This window comes from Cryptotermes secundus, unplaced genomic scaffold (genome assembly GCF_002891405.2).
Source record: "Cryptotermes secundus unplaced genomic scaffold, Csec_1.0 scaffold537, whole genome shotgun sequence".
In the NCBI taxonomy this organism is placed as follows: Eukaryota; Metazoa; Arthropoda; class Insecta; order Blattodea; family Kalotermitidae; genus Cryptotermes; species Cryptotermes secundus.
Genome location: NW_019740661.1, coordinates 2154842 through 2178253, shown reverse-complemented (window position 1 = coordinate 2178253; position 23412 = coordinate 2154842). Strand labels below are relative to the sequence as shown.

The 23412-nt window shown below is 37.4% G+C and overlaps 1 protein-coding gene across 1 annotated transcript in view; it reads right to left on the bottom strand.

Annotated features, from left to right (window-relative positions):
* Positions 1–23412, bottom strand: part of LOC111872498 (fibrillin-3) — a 136802-nt gene that overhangs the window by 844 nt on the left and 112546 nt on the right. Inside the window, exons 10-23 of the mRNA XM_023866478.2 lie at positions 22755–22919; positions 18983–22243; positions 14466–14576; positions 13665–13778; positions 13150–13255; positions 12308–12453; positions 11834–12031; positions 11092–11212; positions 8199–8335; positions 6980–7119; positions 5596–5698; positions 5365–5393; positions 721–801; positions 516–636 (exon numbers count right to left, since the gene is read on the bottom strand). Coding sequence (XP_023722246.1) covers positions 516–636; positions 721–801; positions 5365–5393; positions 5596–5698; positions 6980–7119; positions 8199–8335; positions 11092–11212; positions 11834–12031; positions 12308–12453; positions 13150–13255; positions 13665–13778; positions 14466–14576; positions 18983–22243; positions 22755–22919 — 4833 coding nt within the window. The remainder of the gene's footprint in view (positions 1–515; positions 637–720; positions 802–5364; positions 5394–5595; positions 5699–6979; positions 7120–8198; positions 8336–11091; positions 11213–11833; positions 12032–12307; positions 12454–13149; positions 13256–13664; positions 13779–14465; positions 14577–18982; positions 22244–22754; positions 22920–23412) is intronic.

Genomic DNA, 23412 nt, shown 5'->3' with positions numbered 1-23412 from the left:
GTCTTCTTATATCGTCTTATTTACTTCCTTTCTTCAAAATCCCATGCACCACGTGGGACCGAGAAATGGCCGTCTTTGCCGTTTAGGTCCGTACCTTCACTTATCCTATTGTCTTCACTCGTCTTCTGAGTCTCCAATCCGTTTTATCGATGTCCGGCGCAGTGCTTGAAGACTCTGGGCCCATAACCTGTTGTTTCCTTTGTGAAATCACATTGGATCATCGAGGTAAAAACGGATAAGAAATGAAACGCATTCGTCCAAATCTAACGTTTACTAGAGACTGAATGAACATTACAAGATACCAAAGGTACACACAAAAAGAAAGTAGCAGTGGGTGTGGTACCAACTTATGAACAATATATATCACTAGATAAATATGGCCAACACTAGAACTATAGTATTACAACAATAACACCTCAAACATTTAATGACCACAAAATGTTCCTTCATATTGCTGTACTTCCCCACAATCTGAAGGCACTTCACATTGGGAATGCAAATATTACTAGTCATACCTGTGTTAGTGCTGGCTGAGTTGTCATTATAAGCTGGAATACCACCCTGATGAACAGTGAAGGTCCCAGCTATTACCTGTGTCCGTGTGCGACGGATGAAGCATCCTGCTGGCAGCTGCCACTGCAATCAGACATTAGACTTGGTCCCTTGCTCTGCAGTTGTAACAAGAAAGTAAGATTGAGCAAACCGAAATGTCATACTGACCGGGAGGCTTGTAATGGCACTGTTCACTGCTACTGGTCTCTTCGGACATACAACAGTCTTCCTGGCATAGCCACCAACATGCTATTGAATGAAAAATGTTCCTATTAATCTGAGTAAATACCATACCCTCAGCTGGAAGATTTTAATTAGGGATGAATTGTTACCAGCTTTGTTTCACATGTTTCATCAGCTTTTAATTCATTTTCCTTATAGGATAAAAATTTAAAAAATTCCACAGATGTTCTACTTCTGTAATCTAGGGCAACTTCCTCTATTCTTTTATCATTGTAACATCACTTTTTATTGTTTTCTATTACAGGGCTCTTCAAGTAGAAACCTCCCTGCTTTTGACAACTTTCTGCAGGTCACAAAATGTAAAACAAAGTACGTTCATGCTATTATGGGCCCTACTTTTGGCTGATCATACAATGTAGAAATAGGATGTTCTACCAGTGTTTTAGAGATCCTTACTGCCACTAGACCACGGGAATTTTACACTTGACATTCATCACATCAGTCTGGGGCCTTTGTTGATTGTACTGATAGGAATTGCTGGATTGCTATTCTGCCTTGAAGATGTAGATAGTAGGGATCTCTGAAATGTCAACAATGTAGCCTACTTCTACATGCTCCCGTCACCCATGGACAGGCTCCACATTTGTGACATTGAAGCTGCTTATGGACGAATATAGTAGTGCACTAGAGGATAGGAAAACTTGCTTGTTTTAGAGAGAATTGTTTCATTTTAAAAATATATTTACAGAACCCTGAAATAAAACATATTATTGTTTATATAAATCTAAACATTTTTCTTTCCACACTGTCATGGAATTCTAGTTTAGAAGCTTACCTTTGTATGATAAGCAGAAGAACTTGGGTTTATACACAGGCTAAATTTGGCATTTCTTATTGTCTGAGCGCGCACAGTACCATAAGCATAATGCTACAGCAGCTAACCAGTAAACACTGTGTTGAGCTTTGAGGTGAATTATTGACTGGCTTGTGGGTTTCATCCTCCTATTTGGTTATATTTAGGATGAGGATGCCTTGCATTAATTTTGAGCAAAATTTGAACCAAAACCAGACAAAAGTATTGGTGGTATATTTTACTACTATAGTATAGGAGAGTTATGTAGCTAATCGATGTACTTGAATCATGTAAGTAAAAAAACAATTTTTATTCAATCCCATGTTCTGCAACTAAGTAAATATTTATTAGCCATTCACTCTTCTTTGCTAACCTGTTTCATGTGCTGACAGTAGCTTCAGCAAGAATAGGTTTTTAGCTTCATGTTCATCATGGAACTTGTCTTCTACTGGCAGTATATATATTTTCATCAGTATGTACATGTCTTGCTTGTCCATCCAAGTCATTGCTGTCAGATTACCTCTCGCACCAGCATGTGTGTCACTGCATTTGGATTTTAATATTGTCATGAGAAGGAGTGTGACTCTAGACGGGGTTTTTGATTGGTGATTGGATTTACTGACCACCTTAACACACGACTCATAACTACAAGTAATTATAGCCCCTTCACTAATCTTCACACTTTACAGATCACTAGAGCACATGCTAAGCCCTCTCAGTCTGCTGTGTCTTCACCAACCCTTCCCTGGTAATGGCTTCTAGCAGTAGAGATTCTTCATTTACTACACTCATATTGTTATTGTCTGGCAAACAGCTCACAACTGAATCGACTGCACCAACTCAGTCTTCTCTTCACAGACTCCTTACAACTCTCTGAACCATAGCTCCAGTTGTCCTCCTTGTAACATCTCGGGACAGACAGCATAGAAAACACTGTTCATTGTTGTACTCCAATTGTTTCCATGGGAACATGTTTATTTGTGAAGGCATTACTCAGTAATGGCTGCATATATTTGCTTATTAAGAATCTGTTGCCTAGCAGCCGATGTTGTTTCGATGTTTGTTTAACAGTTGTTACACAGTAATATTTTAATGGAAAATTATCCCCTCCCTGTATGGCTTTGCAGTTTTGTCTGCTATTTCAGTAACAGGACAGGTCTTATGTGCAGGTCAACAACTGAATAGGGAAAGGAAAGATTTGCCATGTAAAGTTGTTGCCTATTCCTCCAACTCTGCTAATGAGTCTTTTCACTACAGCATCTGTAACTGCCATTGTCTGTGTTGCCTTCTGCCTGACCTTTCCAAAGTATCTTATAGAGGAAGCACAGCCAGTCATTTCATAACAGGTCTGTAAGTCTTTATACCACAGCATTTATATTTCTTAGGAATATATTGCTTAAAAATAACTCTCCTTTTGAAAAGAAGGTAACTTCATATACAGCAATATATACTGGTAGACTATAAAATATAGCATAGGCGTTAGTCAGCATATCATAGATATAATTTTTCAAAGACTGTCATAATTCTAGCCAGTTTCATTTGGTTTTTATCATATTGTCACATGTTTAGTTACTGAAACTTGTTGGTAACATGTGTAAGTCCAATCCCACTTCTGACACCAGTTGTCGCATGTTGGGTGTATAACGCGACAAATAATTTCACGCCTTATTTGATATAGCGAATTTATTCCACTCGCTCTTACAATCACACAATTTACAATCTGACAATTACAGCCATTGGCAGTATCACAAATACTCCAACAAAAGATAGACAGCTATTGACTGGTTAACTGACTCACTGCTGGCTAACTCGTAACTCGTAACTGCTGCCTTGAGAACTCACTTCGGCAACTGATACACTTAACACTCTTCAGCAGCTGTGTAGTTCCCTTATAAACCCTCAGCCGGACAACGGGAAAACAGTTACGTAATAGGCACCACTGTTGTCAGACGCCGTGTTTGCCTGTTATGTAATGGGTACCACTGTTATTACCGTCATCTCTAGCAACCACTGTTTACCCGCTTTGCTTAGCAACTGGTGTTTACTCGCTTTGCATAGCGACCAGCGTGCTGGGACTCGGCTCACTTCGGCTCCGCTCGGCACGTCACAGCTGGCGGGGAGGGAGGGGCGTCATCCATAGCACAACACGTCACAATATTTTCACAAAAATACAGAAATGCTAGTCAATTGCATTTCATTATGCTACTGTGAAATGGATAACAGAACAGTTCAACAGCAAACCAGTAATCTTTCAATGTATGCCTGACGACATTTGTTCTGTCATGTGAATAACTATACCATGATGTCTGGTAGGAAATGATTTTATTAGGCACTGCCTGCTCTTAATCATAAGTGAATAAAATCAGCCATTTGACTCCCATTGCCTGCTTTACCATTTTCTCCTCCTCCATTGGCATCCCTCCTGTGAAGTCTTCTTCCTGAGTCCTCTTCTTCTCAGTTCCCCACTGCACCATTTCAGGAGGCCAACTAGAAGTGATTCCTGAACTCCAGCTCATCAGGCATTATCCGTTATATAGCCTCCCGCCAGACCACCAAGGTGACACTGTTCTGAACAGTATTTTGGCTTGCCTTTGCCTAGCAATGGAAAACTCTTTGATCTTTCTGAGATTCCAGCATTCTATAGTTTTTGGACTTTAGACGTCCTGTCACATTATTATAGGAACCAAAATACATGCATCCCCTATATAACCACATCAGGAAGTCGTGAGCATCCAGTGTCATTGTAAAGTGTATCTAAACACTGGTTAAAACATGTATTAATTGCTGCCACTTGAATCACTGCAACGAAGAGGAGGATAACGATGATAATTGGTTTAGAATCCTTGTGCACACTGGGTAATGCTTGCATCTTTGATCCACTGACACTCCAATGAAAGGAGGTACACCACCAGAATTTTAAGGGTGTCATGGACTTGGTAATATTTTATCTCAGCTTGCCCTCACATTACTGTAATCATTGGCTTTCACTGTCAGATTAGGTTGCTTCATCAGAGCCACTCTGCAAGATTAGCTCTCAGCTGATATATTGTTATGAAAGAAATGTATGACCAATAAAGAATAATGAAGATTTATGTTTATGAACCTTAGTAAGATTTTGGAATATGTGAAAGTGGGAAAGGCTCTTCTGGAGAATTTGCCGTATATATTCAAGGAGTACAAAGAAAAAATTAAAATTGTAAAAGTAGATTTCAGTAATTATTGTGCATGTACACAGACCAGGCTAATTGCTTGTGTAAAAGGCTAGCCTGAAGATTTCTATGCATGCTGTAGAACTGTACTCTGCTGTGAAATTTTAAGCCTATTTCCAGTTGCCTATGATTAATGATGGTTTTGACTTCTGTTTTATGTTTCATCTTTTTCTGTTATAAAAGTTGTTAATATTTATTGTTCTGTGAAACTCTGCACATTTCTTAATGCTTTGCACTATTTTGAGAGTTATCTGACAGCTTAATATCAGGTTAGGTGTTTTTAGGGGTATCACTTCCAAGCTCAGCTTACAGTGGATTTTGGCAATGAAGGTGATATCTGACATCCAGCTCTTGAAAAACTTTGTTAGCTCGAAGCCTATCTTTGGTGTCATAACAAAGTCTGAGTGCTATACTGCTCTGATGCTCGAAGGAAGAGGTTCAGAACTAAATTACTTTTATATTCATGATGAAAGCTACCTTAAAACTATTGGCAAAATAACTTGTAAAAATAAGCAAACATGCTGGCTTTATTGTGAAGAACAGGCACAGGGTTCCACATATACTTACAGGAGGCATTTCCTTCCATAAATCGCCATCTGAAACAAATAAAATAAACTGATGCAAATATTTCTCTCCACAGTTTCAAGTTGGTTCATTCTCTGGCAACTGCAAATATCTACAACATGAAAGAGAAGTTATCACCTCTCACCATTCCGGAGGCTCCACAAGTTCTGTAGACTTTAATTCTGCAGGTTCAAGGATCGTCAATCAAAGGACAGAAACAATGTTTGTACATACCTTTAACATGCACCGAGAAGTGGCACTTTGCCCTATTGCCTGCAGCATCGTGAGCCAAATAGTTTACATGATGTAACCCGGGAGACATCTGTTGCCCTGGTTCCTGCAAGTGTAAAGTTCACACAGTGACATTCTTTACAGCTTTGCCATGGGTGCACAGGAAATAATATGTACATTTAGTTCTGTTCTCATATTTAACCCTTTTAATAACAGGCTCCAAAGAATATTGTATGTGAACAAAATGCCATTGGATTTGGAATTTTTAAATGTTTATTTGATTTGGATTTCTTGAGTGTAAGTGATCAGACAGTATTTGGGATCGAAGTGCCTAGTAGAATATTTGGACCTTAGACAGAGTACAGAAAATTGAGAAAATTACAGCATGAACAGCTTCATAACTTGTGACCTTCATCAAATATTATTAGGTCAGTCAAATCGAAGAGTATGGTATGGGCAAGGGATACATGCATGGTAGAGATGAGTCACAATACAGCTAAGTCTCTCCCACTTGTCATTTTTGTTGTTAAGTGTGTGATGAGCTGAACCTCCAAATCTGCAATGAAACATGACTATCTTTTGAAAATTCTTTCACCCTTTATTGAGGTTTTTGTTTCTCTCATTCTTTCAGTTTCACATAGATCCACAGTACTGTAACAGATGTACTCATAAAGATGGTACTTCCCTCTTGGAAGAGCTTTACCCAAGAAGTCAATAACAAAGTTTTCTTATGATTTGAGGTTCTTACAGCAATAGTTATGATGAACTCCTTCTCCTGGAGTGTAACAGCGTGTTATACGTTGAAAGTCAACTGACATTTCAGAGGAACATGTCACTTTCACCTTCAGGATCAAAGAATAAGCCGAGCAAGAAACCAATATGAAAGCAGGTGTCAGCTGGCTTCTTGCTCAACTTATTCTTCGACCCTGAAGTTGGAGACAACATGTACCTCCAAATACTTTTTGACTCTCAACAGACAACACAGTGTTATGTTCCAGAAGATAGAAGCTTCCAGTTGTCTTAAATATTCCTCTTGATGGACAGAAAATATAAGGAAATCAGTAGGTACTGAATGATAACTTAACATAAATGACTGAAATTAAAAGAGAATAAAGATAAATTGGAGGTAGAAATAACAAAAAATGTAAGAAAATTAATCAAAGAAGGTTGGAGAATAGGTGATGATAAATCACACTTAGATCATATAACATATGTTCACTGACATATATCTGATAGTTCTTTGTAGGGACTAATGCTAGAAGCAAGACTTCCTTGTAGTTTGCAAAGTTCTAATTTTATAATACATCATAACTAATTAATAGAAAAATAAATAAGTTTGTATTTTCTGCTGCATAATATTTATAATATTCCCATTGCATCAGGTTACCTTAGATTTATATACTCGATCCACTCCCACATTGTCAGTGAAAATGGGTTCAATCCAGGAAACAGTCCTAGATGCCTCACCAGGCAGCAGCTGTACCTCAAATGACTGGGGACAGTCTCTCACACGTGGGCTTTCATTATCTGGAAGGGTTTAAGAACCTTGATGTCAATGACTGGTGGATGGACCCATTTATTTATTTATTTTTAGGTTCTTCAGTGATGCTATGTCAACTGTTAACATTATCTGGTCCTGAAAGAGCTACATGGTAAAGACTGTGGGTCAGTGTTGATCATGAGAACATAAAACACACTAGAACGAAAAAAACAAAATGATAAACTCACATTGTTATAACAAATAATTGCTTAAACTAGCTAAATGTTTATATTATAGGAATATATGTGTATTCAAATTCAGTATTGAGTATTACCAATTGTGATTCAAACAGACCTCATCAGGATTATCAGTTATGCTGTATAAAAAAAGTCATTAGTACAAAAGGCACTATAAACAAATGGTTGCAATATTATACAAAAATTAGTAACATTATTACAGACAAAAGAACAGTATGAATATAGATTAATGAAGTGTGTAAAATTGATTAACTATCTATATACCATTTTCTGTGTTTCATCTTCACCGTTACAAAACAGGAGATGGTCTCTTGCAAGGGAATCTGACAGTCTGGTTACTTCAGTAGGGACTAGCATATTTTAGCTTAACATAGGTCTAATTCTTGAGGATTGTAACAAGCAATACAGAGAAGAAAGGTACATACAAATGTCAGTGAAAAAGCTGAAGAGAAGAAGCCACTTGGGAGACCTAAACATAAATGGGAGGATAATGTTTAGAAGGATTTTACCCCTTGAGAACTTGAATTTAAATTCCCAGACATTTACCACAAACCAAGTGTTTTATGCCCTTAAGTTGTGATGCATTACATTGACCAAAACATTTAATCACTGCACTACTGTGACTGTAGTCCTGAACCAGGTAAGGAAACTAGGCATGACTGACTCAGCACAGGGTCCAGAGATTGGTAGCAGTGAATGCAATCATGAACCTTCAGGTTCTATAAACACAACAGAGCGACTAGCAGGTTGTCAAGAAGGACCGTGTCCATTATTTTAGTTAGATATTTACTGTGGGGCTGTGATAGTCACATTTTGGTTCATCACCCTTCCTTTTTAGTAACTCCAGCGTTATATGATATCAAACTTACCTCTCACATAGACAATCACACTACAAGAAGCTGAACTGTTGCTAACAGGACTGTGGGCCCAGAATGTGACTTCTGTCTTTCCAGGATACAGATCTGCCTCTAGTTCCTTGCCCCAAGCAGGGATTGAATCCACATACCTGAAAATAAAACCTGTGCAGTTGGAATTCTGATGTGTCAATGCCAGGATTAGTTTATCTTCACCTGTTTATTACATTCACCAGTTGTAGCTTAATTAATAAGACAAAATTATTCTCTTATACAGGACTACCAAAGATGTAAAACATTTTAACCATGATCCAGGTAAACTGCTGTTGGCTTTCACCAGCACCGTCAGTCTTGGTTCTGGGCCCTGCAGAACCCATGATCATATTTTCTGTCTTCTGACTCTCATTTTTGACCAATTTATCATATCCTAAGATATTTATGAAATTCCTAAATGTTACTGATTGTTGTATATTCTTTGAATAAAACGTGGAATGGAGTTATATCTGTCTGAGTCCATCCATTCACATGTTTCATATTCTGAATTTCTGAATATGTTCCAAATAAATTTGATGCTGGAGGCAAATTTAACTTTGGTTCCTAATAATCCAATAATATCACTACTTGACGTGAAGCTGAAATCAAACTCAGTTTTCTGTAACGCAGCTAACCTATGCTTACAATTTTTGCCTTCACACTATTTATATTTTATATCACATACTGGTATCATCAACAGTGATCTGTATTTCAACTGGCATGTACACATACAGTGTGACTCAGCATGGCACTTCCCAATCCAATGAATTTAAACAGAACTTTCACTCTTAATATATATGTTACGTACAAAAAGAGAGTAAGAAGAATTGTACCACAGGTGTCCCATAACTACCTGAAGAAAATTTTGATGCGTGTTTAGAGACTGAAAATAGGTAGAATGATCAGAAAGATATAGCTTCTAAGATACAGACTCCTTACATCAGGAATAATAAGTATTATAATAATCTTTATGTTTAGAAAAAAGATGTCAAAATTACGGTTTTAAAGTAAATGATGAAAATAGTCTCCAGCGATTCCTACACACAGTAGGGCACAATGCATTAAAGACTGCATGATGTGCTAAGAAAGTCCATACTTTGTACAGACAATGGTATGATGGTTCCAGGGTAGACCATCCCAACATCATACTTTGGTGGAAATCTGTTTCTCTTATGTACAGTTGTAGCCTGCTCTGTATTATGTCAGGATGCACTACTGTCACATTCAGAATTACCTTGGTCACTTGTACATGAAGATTCACTTTGTAAATCTCACACTTACACCTGTGACAATTCCTGTAGTTCCACTTCTACCAGCAACATTTCATAACGATAGAGTTCTGTCTTAATTTCCTGAAGTAATCTCACTGAAATGTGTCAATACAATTGAATTGCATGGCACACAGTGTCTTTCAGTCTTCTTTTAGACATATTTCCAGGGAATAAACAAAAAAAAAACATGGTTTTTCAAAATAATAGTTAGACACAAATTACTAGCTAAGAAATATTTTCTGAACAGTTTAAATCTGATTTATTCATTTGTTCACAGGCAGAAATCTATTTACGCAATGGGATACAGGCAATTTACGTACATTTCATGTAAGTGGAGTATATGCGAAAATGCATATACAGGAAAAAATGACATACAAAAACTATGATCGCCGAAAAAGGAATACAATGACAGTATTCTAGATATGATATAAAACAACTACGTGCATGGGAGCACAAAGAGACAGTGAACAGTGGAGTGGTCTCCCCACAAATTAAAAGTTGCCTGATGATGGCCCATGTATGGCCAAAACATGTTGCAAAATTGGAAAAATGTTATGTAAAAACAAAAAGACATTTTTAAATATTTTGATAGTCACTTTTGGTGTATAAGATATACTTGCAGTGTCTTAATGACATTTTATGATATTTAATAACATTTTAAAGTATTAAAGTCACACTTTTAGTGGTTAACATTAGGTGTCTTTCATATCATTGTTGCATTATTGACGGTGTACTTGAATAATAAGAATGTAAGTGCCAGTTTGTTGTTTTTGCCTTTGGTTGTTTGTCTCAGGAGATGCTTCACATTTACTGTTTTGTTCTTCATTTACAATCATCATAATCTTAAAGGAAGAATCATAACTGTGGTGCCTGATACTTTTTGACACATTATTAGTTTCCACACTATTACAGCACTTATCTTCTTGACAGAATCTGTCATTCTTTTTGAGTGATTTAGCACAGAATCTTGTGTAATCATTACCACCTTTGTCTTATAACTCTAATGGTACCTCAGGCAACCTCATGGCAGCTCATGGCTTCTGGCTGAAACATATTTCTGTCCCTGTGACCTTCTCACTTGCTAATCTCATAGCACGATAGTATGAATTATGTAGTTTTTCCTTCCTTGAAAGGAGGGGAAAAAAAAAGACATCTTCCATTTGGGTAGCAATTATGATACTGATCAATGCTGACATGACTCTGATATGCACGCAGAAATAGTTATCAGAAAATTCTCTAAATTGGGGAATGAAAGATTAAAATTTGAATGGTGATTTTTTGGGGAATGAAAGATTAAACTTTGAATGGTGATTTTTCGTTAATTGAGTTCTGAAGATTCAAAACTTGCACATACCTAATGCACAGTATATGATATCTCATTCATAACAGACTGGATTTCCAGCAGAATCATATACCAAATTCCTCATCTATTGGTTAAACATTTCTGCTGGTGGTAACACTGGATTCAGACATTGAAATAGAAATGAAGTAAACCTGAATGATTAACGAAAAAAAAAAATATATATATATATGGTATACATATGGAACCCAGAAATTAAATTGTAACAAGCTTAATTGTATGGACAGTTCCTTGAGACACTCACCTCCACCAATCCATGTTTGACTTGGGCTGAGGAATTCTCACATGAATGAAGTTTTGATGAGGCGGAAGATCGATTTTAATATCTCGTGGACACTGGATGAATGGTTGTGGGGCATCTGAAGCTGATACATGAAATAACATACAGTAACTTGTTTTAGACATAGTTTAGTTAATATCAATAAAACATATGGCTATAGGGGGATTGTTAATTATTCCTTACTCAACATTTTGCACTTTATTTTGAATTTCTTATTTGTATTTGTACATTCCCTTTATCCAAGAGAAGATTGTGGTGATTAATTTGTATTCTGAAGATGTCAATGGTATGCATTAGGAATTAAATATTTAAAATGCCTCAAATAAATTATTAATTTAATGGAAAAATAAATTTAAAGCAAACTATGAATATACTAAAAGAAGACCTAAGTGGATCATTTACCAGAAAACTGCATGGAATTGATATGTGACAGGTAATTTTAAAAGCACCTGGAATGGTACATGTGTAAAAAGAGAGAGATAAATGTCACTACTTCTTGATTTCAGTAAATCTCACTAACATGTGAGGGTGTGTTATATTGATTATGAAGTATATATCAGGAATGTTAAGGAATCTGTAATTTCTGATGGTATTGAGTTTAGTCTGATTTCAGCAGTGCCATAGCTTTTAAGGCCTATAAAATGCTAGGATTGTGGGAAATCCTGGCCAGGGCATGTATGCAGGAGCAAATAGCTGCAGTACTCACGAACACACACGGAGATGTCACCTGACCATCTTCCATCCTTCCCACAGCGACGTGCATGAGGACCATTCAGCTTGTGGTTTTTTGAACAGCGTATATGACATTCCGCACCTGGTGGATACTTGGTTTCAGGTGGGTGACCTGGACAACGTACTTCTCCATGTTCAGGCACAGCCAAACTAATGCAACCAGCTTCTCTCTCTGAAGAGTGTGAAAAGCCATTCCAGAATATTCATTTAATTTTGCAAAGAATATTTATCAAGTAAAAATCCAATAAGGTAAGAGTTTTAGTGATTAGTAATATAACATAATATTTCAGGATGATAACATGGATGACTATGATGAAGCATAATTTGGTTCCAGTGAAGAATGGAACACACAGATTCTGTTCATTCATATATAAGTTCAGAATGTTTCTCATCAATTCTGATCCCATGAAACCCACTGTGCTTATCAGGGGAAGGCAGAGCAAGTTACCTATGCAGGTACGCTCATCTGTGTCCAGTATGTAGCTGTCACTGCAGGCACAAAAGAAGCTTCCCTGGGTATTGATGCAGTCCATGTTGCACCCACCATTTCGTGTCTCCATGCATTCATTGATGTCCACACATTTTGTCCTGTCCCTGTACATCAACCACAAAAGTCATTTGGCAGTTGAATGGAGGACATTCCATCATGTACATAGCATGGAAATTCAGAATTTGTAGAAGCCACATAGTACTGTAACAATAGTCAGATCCAGGGTATGGTGGGCTGCAAGTCTTTTGCAGGGGACAAAAATGCATACAAAATTTTGGTGGCATGAAGATGAAAAAGGAGGTGTGAATGTAATACTAAAATGAATCTCAGGTAAACAGGTTATGACAATATAACTAGGTGACTCAGATACAATTAGTCACCAAAATTGACATCTTAGTGCATGTAGGAGATGAGGCTGTAATTGGTATCCTGCATCTATAGAGATGAAGAGAGAGAGAGCATGAGAAAAGGGACATGCAACTGACAGATTCCAGGTAACAATACCTTTCTGTCCTACTTAAAATCAAGGAAAATAAGGTGGTCTTAACTGGTACAATGCTTGGAGGAGAAAGGAAATGCATGTAGAATTTCGGTAGACAGCAGAAATAAAAAATATACCTTAAAAGAGTAGTGCAAGAGAGCATGACATTAATACGTTAAAACTGGCTGGGGATAAGGTATTAAGTATGAAATTAAAATTAGTGGTCCAATATTTTGAAGTATTGTTATTAATAATTTAGATTAATCATGTGTAAGTGTTAACATGTAGTAGGTACACCCAACAGATACGATCATCATACCTGGTGTGCAGTTTGTAGCCCACATGACAACTGCAGTGGTAGGATCCAGCTGTGTTGACACATTCCTGGCTACAGCCACCATTGTGCCTTTCGCACTCGTCGATATCTGCAGAGACAAAATTGACTGAGCAGTTGTTTATTGCTCAGAGTTAAAAGATATATGTAATGTCACACCTTTTCATTTTAGAACAGAACTTAATGATAGGTAGAGTAATTAAGCTACGTTTGTGCAATGTACTAACTTTTCTGTGTCAGAGCTTATAATATAAACATATGTTACATAGGACTGCAAAAATTTAAGTACAGTTTATTTTAAGAAAATAATAGCCATTATTCTTAGTCACTGATAAAATGGTTGCGTTGAAGTCAAATTTTTCTGTTGTTAATCTAATGATTTATTTTCTTGAATAATCCAAGCATAATTACAAATTACAAGGAACCAAAGTGTCTGAGTAACCCAGATCGCTCATATCATATTTTCCATTAAATCATCTCTGCTTGTAAGTAATATTTACCGATACACTGGCCTTCATGCTGATGATATCCTGGATCACAAAGACAGCGGTAGGATCCCATGGTGTTAAGACATTTACCATTGCAGAACACATTCTCTGAACATTCATCTATATCTGAATCAAATATATAAAGTAACATTATTTATCACCAATTTTGAGAAAATCAAACAGAGGTGCAGCATATGAACTAAAAAGATTGCAAGGCTCTGGAACCACAAAATATTTCACTGTGTGCCATAATGAATTAATTTGTATATAATGATTAAAATGCAGAAAAATTATTCTTTCTTGAATTTGAGATAAAATAGACTGTAACAGCAAGAACATTACAGAGCTGTATGAAAACAAATGTGAATTTAAGAAGGGTCACCAACCTAGAGCGAAGTAAATTATTCTCAATGAATGCAATATACCCATGGAAGTAGTTAAGCTAATTAAAATATGCTTACACTATACAAATGGTAAAGTCTGTGTTGGTATAAATTTGTCTCCATTTCCTGTTCAGGAGATCTGAAACAAGGAGATGTTTCATCATCACTGGTCCTTAAGCCTGGTTTAAAATATTCCATTAGCAAGGTCCAAGAAAATTGAGTTGTGATGACATGTTCTTTGATAGGCAGGTTCCTCAAAAACACTGGCACCCCTCTACCTAACTATACAGCTTCATTGCAAACTTCTCCTCTTGTTCAACCTTGTTCTTTTCTCCACACAATATTTGTCTTTATTAAGATTTCTTTGCATTTAGACTAACTGCATTTCATTATACTCATTAACAAGCCAGGTTTGATAAATGTGTCTTACCCACACAGACACCACCCTGCAGATGATATCCTTTCTCACATTGGCAATAGAAAGACCCCACAGTGTTCACACATTTTCCCTCGCATACTCCTGTTCTGCATTCGTCAATATCTATCAAACAAGAGAGAGAAAATCACAAACTGCTTGTTTCAACTGGACCAGTATTACACTCTGAAATATTAGGTTCAGGAAAGAACATAGAATGTTTTTGATCAGACATTGATGAGGATATTTGAATCTAAGAGAAAGAAAGTAATAGGATATTAGAGAAATTTGCATAATGAAGAGATTTATACGTTTCAGGTTGTAACAAGTATGGGATAGATGAGAAATTCATACACAGCTTTAGTAAAATAATGAAAATGGAAGAAATTCTTGTGCAAAAATGGGTGTAAAAGAATAATTTCAGAATGAAAATTAAATAATGAAGGCATAAGAGCATGGACTGGATTGAGCTGGTTCAGAATAGTGTCCAGTGGCAGGCTCTGGTGTAAATCATAGTTTCCATAAAAGGCCTCCAGATATGGATTCTTTGAATAAATGACCTAAATGAAAGAAAATGGACATGTCACTTGGTACATGGAATGTATAGGGCAGGTTCGCTTATGGTAGTTGTGAAGGAAATATGAAAATATAAATTAGATTTAGAGGGAGTACAGGAGGTGATGTGGAAAAGAGGTGGCACCAAAACCAGCAGGCGAATATATATCTATGAAAAGAGGAATAAGGATCATGAATTAGGTGCATGTTTGTTCATACAGAATTGGAGGTGACATGCTTTTACGGACATTCATAATTATAACACACAAAGAAAATTAAATTTTCATGTACAGCACTGTAATACAGCTCTTTTTAAGAGGAGTGTGATAAATATGGGAATTAGTTTGTATAATAAGGTCCCCGATCAAATAAAACAAAGGGAAAATTTTAACTCATTTAAAAAGGAATTAAAATCTTTTTTGCTGAAACATTCCTTTTATTCTGTAGATGAATTTTCTTTTGATTTTTCAAGTGTGTAAATGTAATATATAGCTGATTAATTTGTTGTATTTGTGTAAAGACAATGAAATTAATGATAACTATATCTAGATAATATCATTCAGATGACAAACCCACTATATAAGGGTGGTACAGTGTATACTGTAAAAATATGCACAAGAATTAGATGTAAAACTGACAATTTCCTTATCCAAATAGTTGCAATACCTGTATGTATGGATTGTTGAATGATAATAAATGATAATGACAATGATAATGATAATTATATCAGCAGTTAAGCGGGTAGAGTTTGTTAGTGGTAGGATGTCATACATAATACTAAGAGGTCACTGGTGTTATGTCATTTTTCTGAATATTCATGCCCAAACAGAGGGTAAAATTGGTGATGTGAAGGACATGTTATATGAAGAACTGTAATGTGTATTCGATAGATTCTTTAAATGCCATACGATTTTTTTAGGAGATTCCATTGCCAAAGTAGGTATGGAAGACCTTCTCAAGCCAACAATTTGGAATGAGAGTTTACACGAAATTAATAATTATAATGGACTTGTGGTAGTAAATTTCGCCACATCCAAAAATCTGACTGTCAAAAGTATGATGTTCCACACTGTAACATTCATAAATTTACTTGGACATCTGATGGAAAGACTCGCAATCAAGTTGACGGTTGTTTGATAGACAGAAGACAGCATTCAAGTATACACGATGTCCGGTTGTTTAGGGCAGCAGATAGTGATACTGACCACTAGATGGTGGTGGTAAAATGTAGGGAAAGACTGGCAGTGAGTGACAAACAATGCACAGAGCTCATATGGAGAGGTTCAATCTCAAGAAACTGAACGATGTACAGGGTAAAGAGCAGTATTGTGTTGAAATCTCAAATAGGTTCATGGCTTTGGAGAACTTGAAACTGAGCTGGATATTAATAAAGCTTGGGAAACTATTAAAGAGAATATAAAAATGTCTGCCAAAGAGAGTCTAGGTTATTATGAATTGAAAAAGCATAAGCCATGGTTCGATGAAGGATGATCAGAATTATTAGGTCAAAGGAAACAAGCCAAACTACAGTGATTACAGGATACAAGTGAAATAAGAGGGGATAATGTGAACAGTTTAAGACATGAAGCCAGCAGGTATTTCAGGAATACAAAAGAGTGAATATCTGATTGACAAAAATTGATGAGCTTGCAGCAAACAGTAAGAACAAGAAAATTACAGATCTGTATAGGGGAATAGATAAACTTAAGATCGGTTACCAACCTAAAAGTAACTTAGTGAAGGATGAGAATGGAATTTACTTACAGATTCCCACAATATTTTAACAGGTGGAAGCACTACTTCTTTCGGTTATTGAATGTACATAGGGTCATTGATGTTAGGCAGATAGAAATACATACAGCTGAGCTGTTAGTACATCATCCTAGTCATTTTTAGTTTGATATTGCTATCGAAAAGTTGAAAAGGTATAAATCGCCAGGCAGTGTTCAAATTCCAGCAGAACTGATTCAAGCAGGAGGTGAAACATTATGCTCTGAGATCTATATGCTCATTAATTCTGTTTGTAATAAGGAAGAATTGACTGATCAGTGGAAAGTCTCTCTTATTTTCCCAATACACAAGAAGGGCAATAAACTGACCCGTAGTAATTATCGTGGGATATCACTGTTATCAACTTAATACAAAATTTTATCCAATATCCTTTGCTCAAGGTTAAGTCCATATATACTGTAGATGAAATTATTAGGGTTCATCAGTGTGGGTTTCGACATCACAGATCAACTACTAATCAGACCTGTTGCATTCATCAGATACTGGAGAAAAAATGAGAGTACTTAAAAAAAACCTATGATTCAGTTAGGAGGGAAATTTTGTACAATGTTCTCATAGAGTTTAGGGTACCCATGAAACTAGTTAAACTGATTAAAATGTGTTTAAACAGAACGTATAGTAAAGTCCATATAGGTAAACATTTGTCTGATAATTTTCCTATCCAAAATTGTCTAAAAGAAGGAGATACTTTATCGCCAATCCTTTTCAACTTTGCTTTAGAATATGCCATTAAGAGGGTCCAGGAAAACAAGGAGGGACACATCAGCTGCCGGTCTATGCTGATGATGTGAATCTACTGGGTGATAATATAGATACCATAAATTAAAACACACAAACTTTAATTGTTGCAAGTAAGGAGGTTGGTCTGGAAGTAAACACAAAGAGAATTAAGTATATGTTGCTGTCTCATCACCAAAATCCACGGCAAAATCATGACATAAAGGCAGGAAACAGATGTTTTGAAAATGTGGCACAGTTCCGTTCAAAACCTGATTCAGGAGGAAATTAAGAGGAAATTGAACTCACTTAATGCTTACTACCATTCAGTCCAGAATATTCTATCTACTCATCTATTGTCTAAAAACAAAAATTGGAATATGAAGAACTATAATTTTGCCTGTGGTTCTGTATAGGTGTGACTCTTGGTCTCTGACAGTAAGGGAGTAACATAGACAGAGAGTGTGTGAGAATGGGGTGCTGAGGAGAATACTTAAAGTAAAAAAGTAAAGCTATCCCTGTACCAGGCCATGAAGGCCCATAGAGTTGTGAGATGTTGAGGATCCCATATTAACTAGACAATCAGCTCAAAGATGGCGGGAAGGTTGTCAGCTTTACGCACCAGCCGCACTTTACTCCGCAGGAAAATTATTTAATTAATTCCTGGTACTCATTTCTGTTAGAGGCTGAGTGAACCCCAGGACCATAGTGCAGCTGGAAGGGTTAGGTCAATTGAAAAAAAAATCCAATAACCTCATCGGGACTTGATCCCGCAACCAAAAGATGAAGTGATAGAAGGTTGAAGAAAACTACATAATGAAGAGCTTCATAACTTGTACTCTTCATCAAGTATAATTAGAATGTTCATGTAACGGAAGATAAGATGGGAATGTAGCATGAATGGGAGGAAGAGGAATACATGTAAGATATTGATGGGAAAGCCAGAAGAAAAGAGACCACTAGGAAGACCAAAGATGTAGGTGGGTGAACAATATTAAACTGGATCTTAGAGCGATAAGATGGGATGGTATGGATTAGATTGATCTGGCTCAGGATATGGACCAGTGGAGGGCAGCACGATAAGGAACCTTCGGATTCCATTAAATGTTGGGAAATCCTTGAGTAGCTGCACAACTGGCAGCTTCTCAAGAAGGGCTCACCTCCATGAAGTTACTTTAGTTTATTTTGTCCCCTAGCAACATAATTTAATACTGGCATAAAGCAGAATATTTACACTACCAGAGTTTAATATATGTAATATTAGGATAATTTTCAGTGTAAATAAAATTAAATTCAGGTTTACGCCTGAACTGGCATAATAATATAGCGCGAACTGAAGAATTTAAGGCAGCAGTATCCAGAAATGAAAAAACTACACTAATATTTATAAAAAATATTATTTTTTTTTATAAAACCTTATACATATTTAAAGCAATGCTACTAGTTATTAACTCATTTCTGTTACATACCTGTGCATTTGTTGCCCATCTTGTGAAAACCATCTTTACACCCACACTCATAGGAACCTGGAAAATTTACACAGAAATGTTGGCAACCATGTTGCTCGTCTTCTTCACACTCATCAACATCCTTGCACGTCAAACCATCGGCCATGAGGTGGTATCCAGGGAGGCAGGAACACATGACATGACCAGATACACTTTTGCACAGCTGGGAGCAACCACCATTGTCAACATGACATGACATATCCTTCCTGCACTGCTTCCCACCCTCCAGCAGGCGATATCCATGGGGGCACTCACACCTGTAGCTTCCTGCGGTGTTGATACACTCATGAGAACATTCCCCGTTCCTCATAGAACATTCATTTAGGTCTGTGCATTTCCTGTGGTCTTCTGGCGCTGTTCTGAAGCCTACTGCACAGCTGCAGTGGAAGCTTCCTGGAGTGTTAGTACAGGTGTGAGAACAGCCGCCATTTCGCACTCGACATTCGTCAACATCTACACAAATCCTTCCAGATTCATCATCAATGAAATAACCAATTGGACATCCACACCTGTAACTCCCAACAGTGTTTATACAATAATATGAACATCTTCCATTCTCTGTCAAACATTCATCTACGTCCTGACAAGTCCTACTATCTTCCCCAAGAATATATCCAATTGGACAAGCACATATGTAACTGCCAATTGTGTTCAGGCATTCATGTGAACACTCACTGTAGGTGCCATCCAAGCATTCATCAGTATCAACACATGTCCTGCCATCACTACTATCTATGATGTAACCAGAAGGACATGTACACTTTCCATTTACACATGTGTGAGAACACCGGGCACACTTATTACTTGTGATGCATGTAGTGTTTGTAACACCATCAAGCTGGTGTCCATCAGGACATTCACACTTTAAACCCCCAAGTAAGTTGACACATTTGTGGGAACATCCCCCATTGTCATGGAGGCAATCACCTATGTCCAAACAATTTTTAAAATCTTCATCTAGGTGGTAACCTTCTGGACATTTGCAGTGGAAACTGCCTGCAGTATTCAAACAGACATGGGAACAGCCGCCTATGTCCTCAAGACACTCATCCACATCTGTACAGGTCTTGCCATCTCTCGCTAAACCATATCCTTGGGGACACAGACATACAAAGCTACCAGCAGTGTTTTTACAATCATCAGAGCATCCACCTTCTTGATAGCTAAGGAAACATTCATCAATATCTGCACATGTCTGATTTCCAGCAAGAACATAACCTTGAGGGCAGTCACAGTCAAAGCTTCCATGAGTGTTATGACAAATATGGGAACAACCCCCAAGGTCATCTGTCAGGCATTCATTCACATCTTCACATGTTGTGTTATCATCTTTCATTTTGAATCCTACAGGACAAGCACAGTAGAAGCTACCTTGACTGTTAATGCATTCATGAGAACAAGGACCAATGGTTGCACTACATTCATCTATGTCTTCACATTTTGTCAGATCATCATGCTGCACTTGAAAGCCTATTTCACATGTACAGTTTCTTGACCCTTCAATGTTAATACAGCGGTGTGAACACCCTCCATTATGTACTGCACATTCATTTACATCCTCACATGACTTTGAATCATTCATCTCAAGACGGTAGCCCTGTGGACACGTACAGAAATAACTCCCCTCAGTGTTGACACATTCATGTGAACAGTCAGAACCATCTAGCTGACACTCATCTACATCATGACATGTCTTGTGGTCAATCTCTGATAACTTGTATCCATTTGGACAGCTACACTGGACTGCTTCGTTATCACCAGTACAGAAATGTGAGCAACCACCATTGTCAACGACACAGCCATCCACCTGGACACACGTCTTACCATCATCTGCAAGCAGACGATGTCCCTCTGGGCAAGCACACTCCAAGCCACCATCAGTATTTGCACACAGATGTGAACAACCTCCATTATTGACCATGCATTCATTGATGTCTTCACAGAGACGTCCATTTGCTGCGAGCTGATACCCAGAGTCACATGTGCAGTGAAAACTGCCCTGCTCATTAACACAACCCTGTGAACATGCTTCAATTTCGTTTCCATCAACACATTCATTGACATCTTCACATGTGCGCCTATCACCACTTAGCACATATCCATGTGGACACTCACATCTAAAACTACCTGGCTCATTGTTACACCAGTGGGAACATGGCTCTTCAGCACACTCATCGATGTCTTTACAAGTCCTCATATCTTCACCTAGATTATAGCCCTTTGGACATTTACAGTAGAAAGTACCACGCTTGTTTACACATGTATGAGAACATGCAGATGAATTATTTGTGCACTCATCAATGTCCTCACAAGTACTGTCATCATCTCCAAGAGCATATCCTTCAGGACACACACATTTAAAACTTCCAGGTAGGTTAACACACTTATGTGAACAACGGTCACCTGTGTCATTTTCCCCATTACTACCGAGACACTCATCTACATCCTTACAAGTCCTCCGATCTGTACTAAGTAGAAATCCCTGAGGACATTTACAATGGAAACTCCCAGGTTCATTAATACATTCATGAGAACATCTCTCACCTGTTTCGTTTTCAAGATCAATACACTCATCAATATCTCTGCAAGTCCTCAAGTCATCACTGAGAATATAACCTGCAGGACACTTACACCTGAAGCTTCCAGGCTCATTGACACAATGATGAGAACACAGCATGCCTGTTTCATCATCATCTACAATCATATGACACTCATTCACATCTTCACATGTCTGGGAATCATCCTTCAAGAAGAAACCACTAGGACAAGAACAATTAAAACTGCCAGGAACGTTAATACAGATATGGGAACAAGGCTTATTTGTTTTGCATTCATCTATATCCCTGCATGACCTGAGATTGTCTTCTAAAACAAATCCCCTGGGACAGATACACTTGAAAACTCCGTGCTCATTAATGCAGTCATGTGAACACTCTGCCTGCTGTACCTCATTACACACACTGACTTCCTCACAAGTCCTTCTGTCAGCTCCCAAATGGAAACCAGCAGGACACTCACAATGGAAGCTGCCAATTTCGTTTACACACTCATGAGAACAGATGAAAGTATCTTCCTCTTCCTCTTCACACTCATTCAGATCTTCACAGGTTTTGTCGTCATCGCCAATGTCATAGCCTTCAGGACATGTGCACTGGAATCCGCCAGACTCATTTTCACAGTCATGTGAGCAGCCTGGGTCTTCCTCCAGACATTCATCTATATCTGTATGAAGAAATGAAGAGCTTCATGCAACAGCACACTAACAATAACACAAATTTTACTTCTCATTTCTGTATGAATATGTAAATAATAAAGTATTGAACAGTGAAAGTACATTTATAGGATTGCCATACCAAATAAGCAGTTTCATTATTACAGTACAATTTATTTTTAAAAAATGGATGATTAATAGATATTTTCACTGGTTACTGATATGATCTTGAAATTTTTTCCTCTGAAAATATTTGATGAATACTAAAATTTTCATGCCTATACACTGTGAGGCATGAATCCAAATCCCACACAAGATGATATATTTTCCTGGGTTGTGTTGTGTTGTGTCATGTCATGTCATGTCATGTCATGTTGTGTCATCGTGTCGTGTTATGGTATGTCATTCTGAGTAGATACAGGTTTCACTATGTATGAGTATAAGTTCAGAATTAATTCTGAATCTGAACTAGTGAAATGAATATTACTGAATAATGGAGCATGGGAATGTGAGCATACTAACCAACACAGTAGCCATCTTTGTTAGGTTTATAACCCATACTGCACTTTCCAGGGTCATCTTCAGGGCCATTCAACAGGGTGATCTTCTCGGCACAGGTATAAGACCCGATGGTATTCACACATCCCAGAGGGCATTTGATGTCTTCCATGTCACACTCATCAATGTCTGGTAATGAAATGCCATCTCTTAGAGATAGTCATATAATGTGGGATATTACATGGAAACTTTCACTGTGAGATGTAAATATTACTGAATTCACTGTTTTTGGATTGTATATTGCCAATTTAACACGTAACTGTACAACTTCCAAACATTCAAACAGCAGAAAATAACTCACACTATTGAAAAAGTTTGAATTTGTGTCTGTGAAAATCATAACCATAAGATTAGTTAGTAGTAGCCGAGTTTAAATTCAATGTAATATCTGAGAGATACTTCAGTCATTGGTGTGACATGAGATGAGAAATAAGTATGTTTTGAGAAGCAAGCTTGAATCTATAACACCATTTGGGATACCTAGCTATCGATGGGGAGATAATATAACAAGAATTTCTGGGAAGAACTGCCTACATGCCTCTGATACAACATGGACTTCATAGAAAACAAAAAAATTAGAGGGATACATGGACATGTAGAGAGCAAGGTGATCTCATAGGCT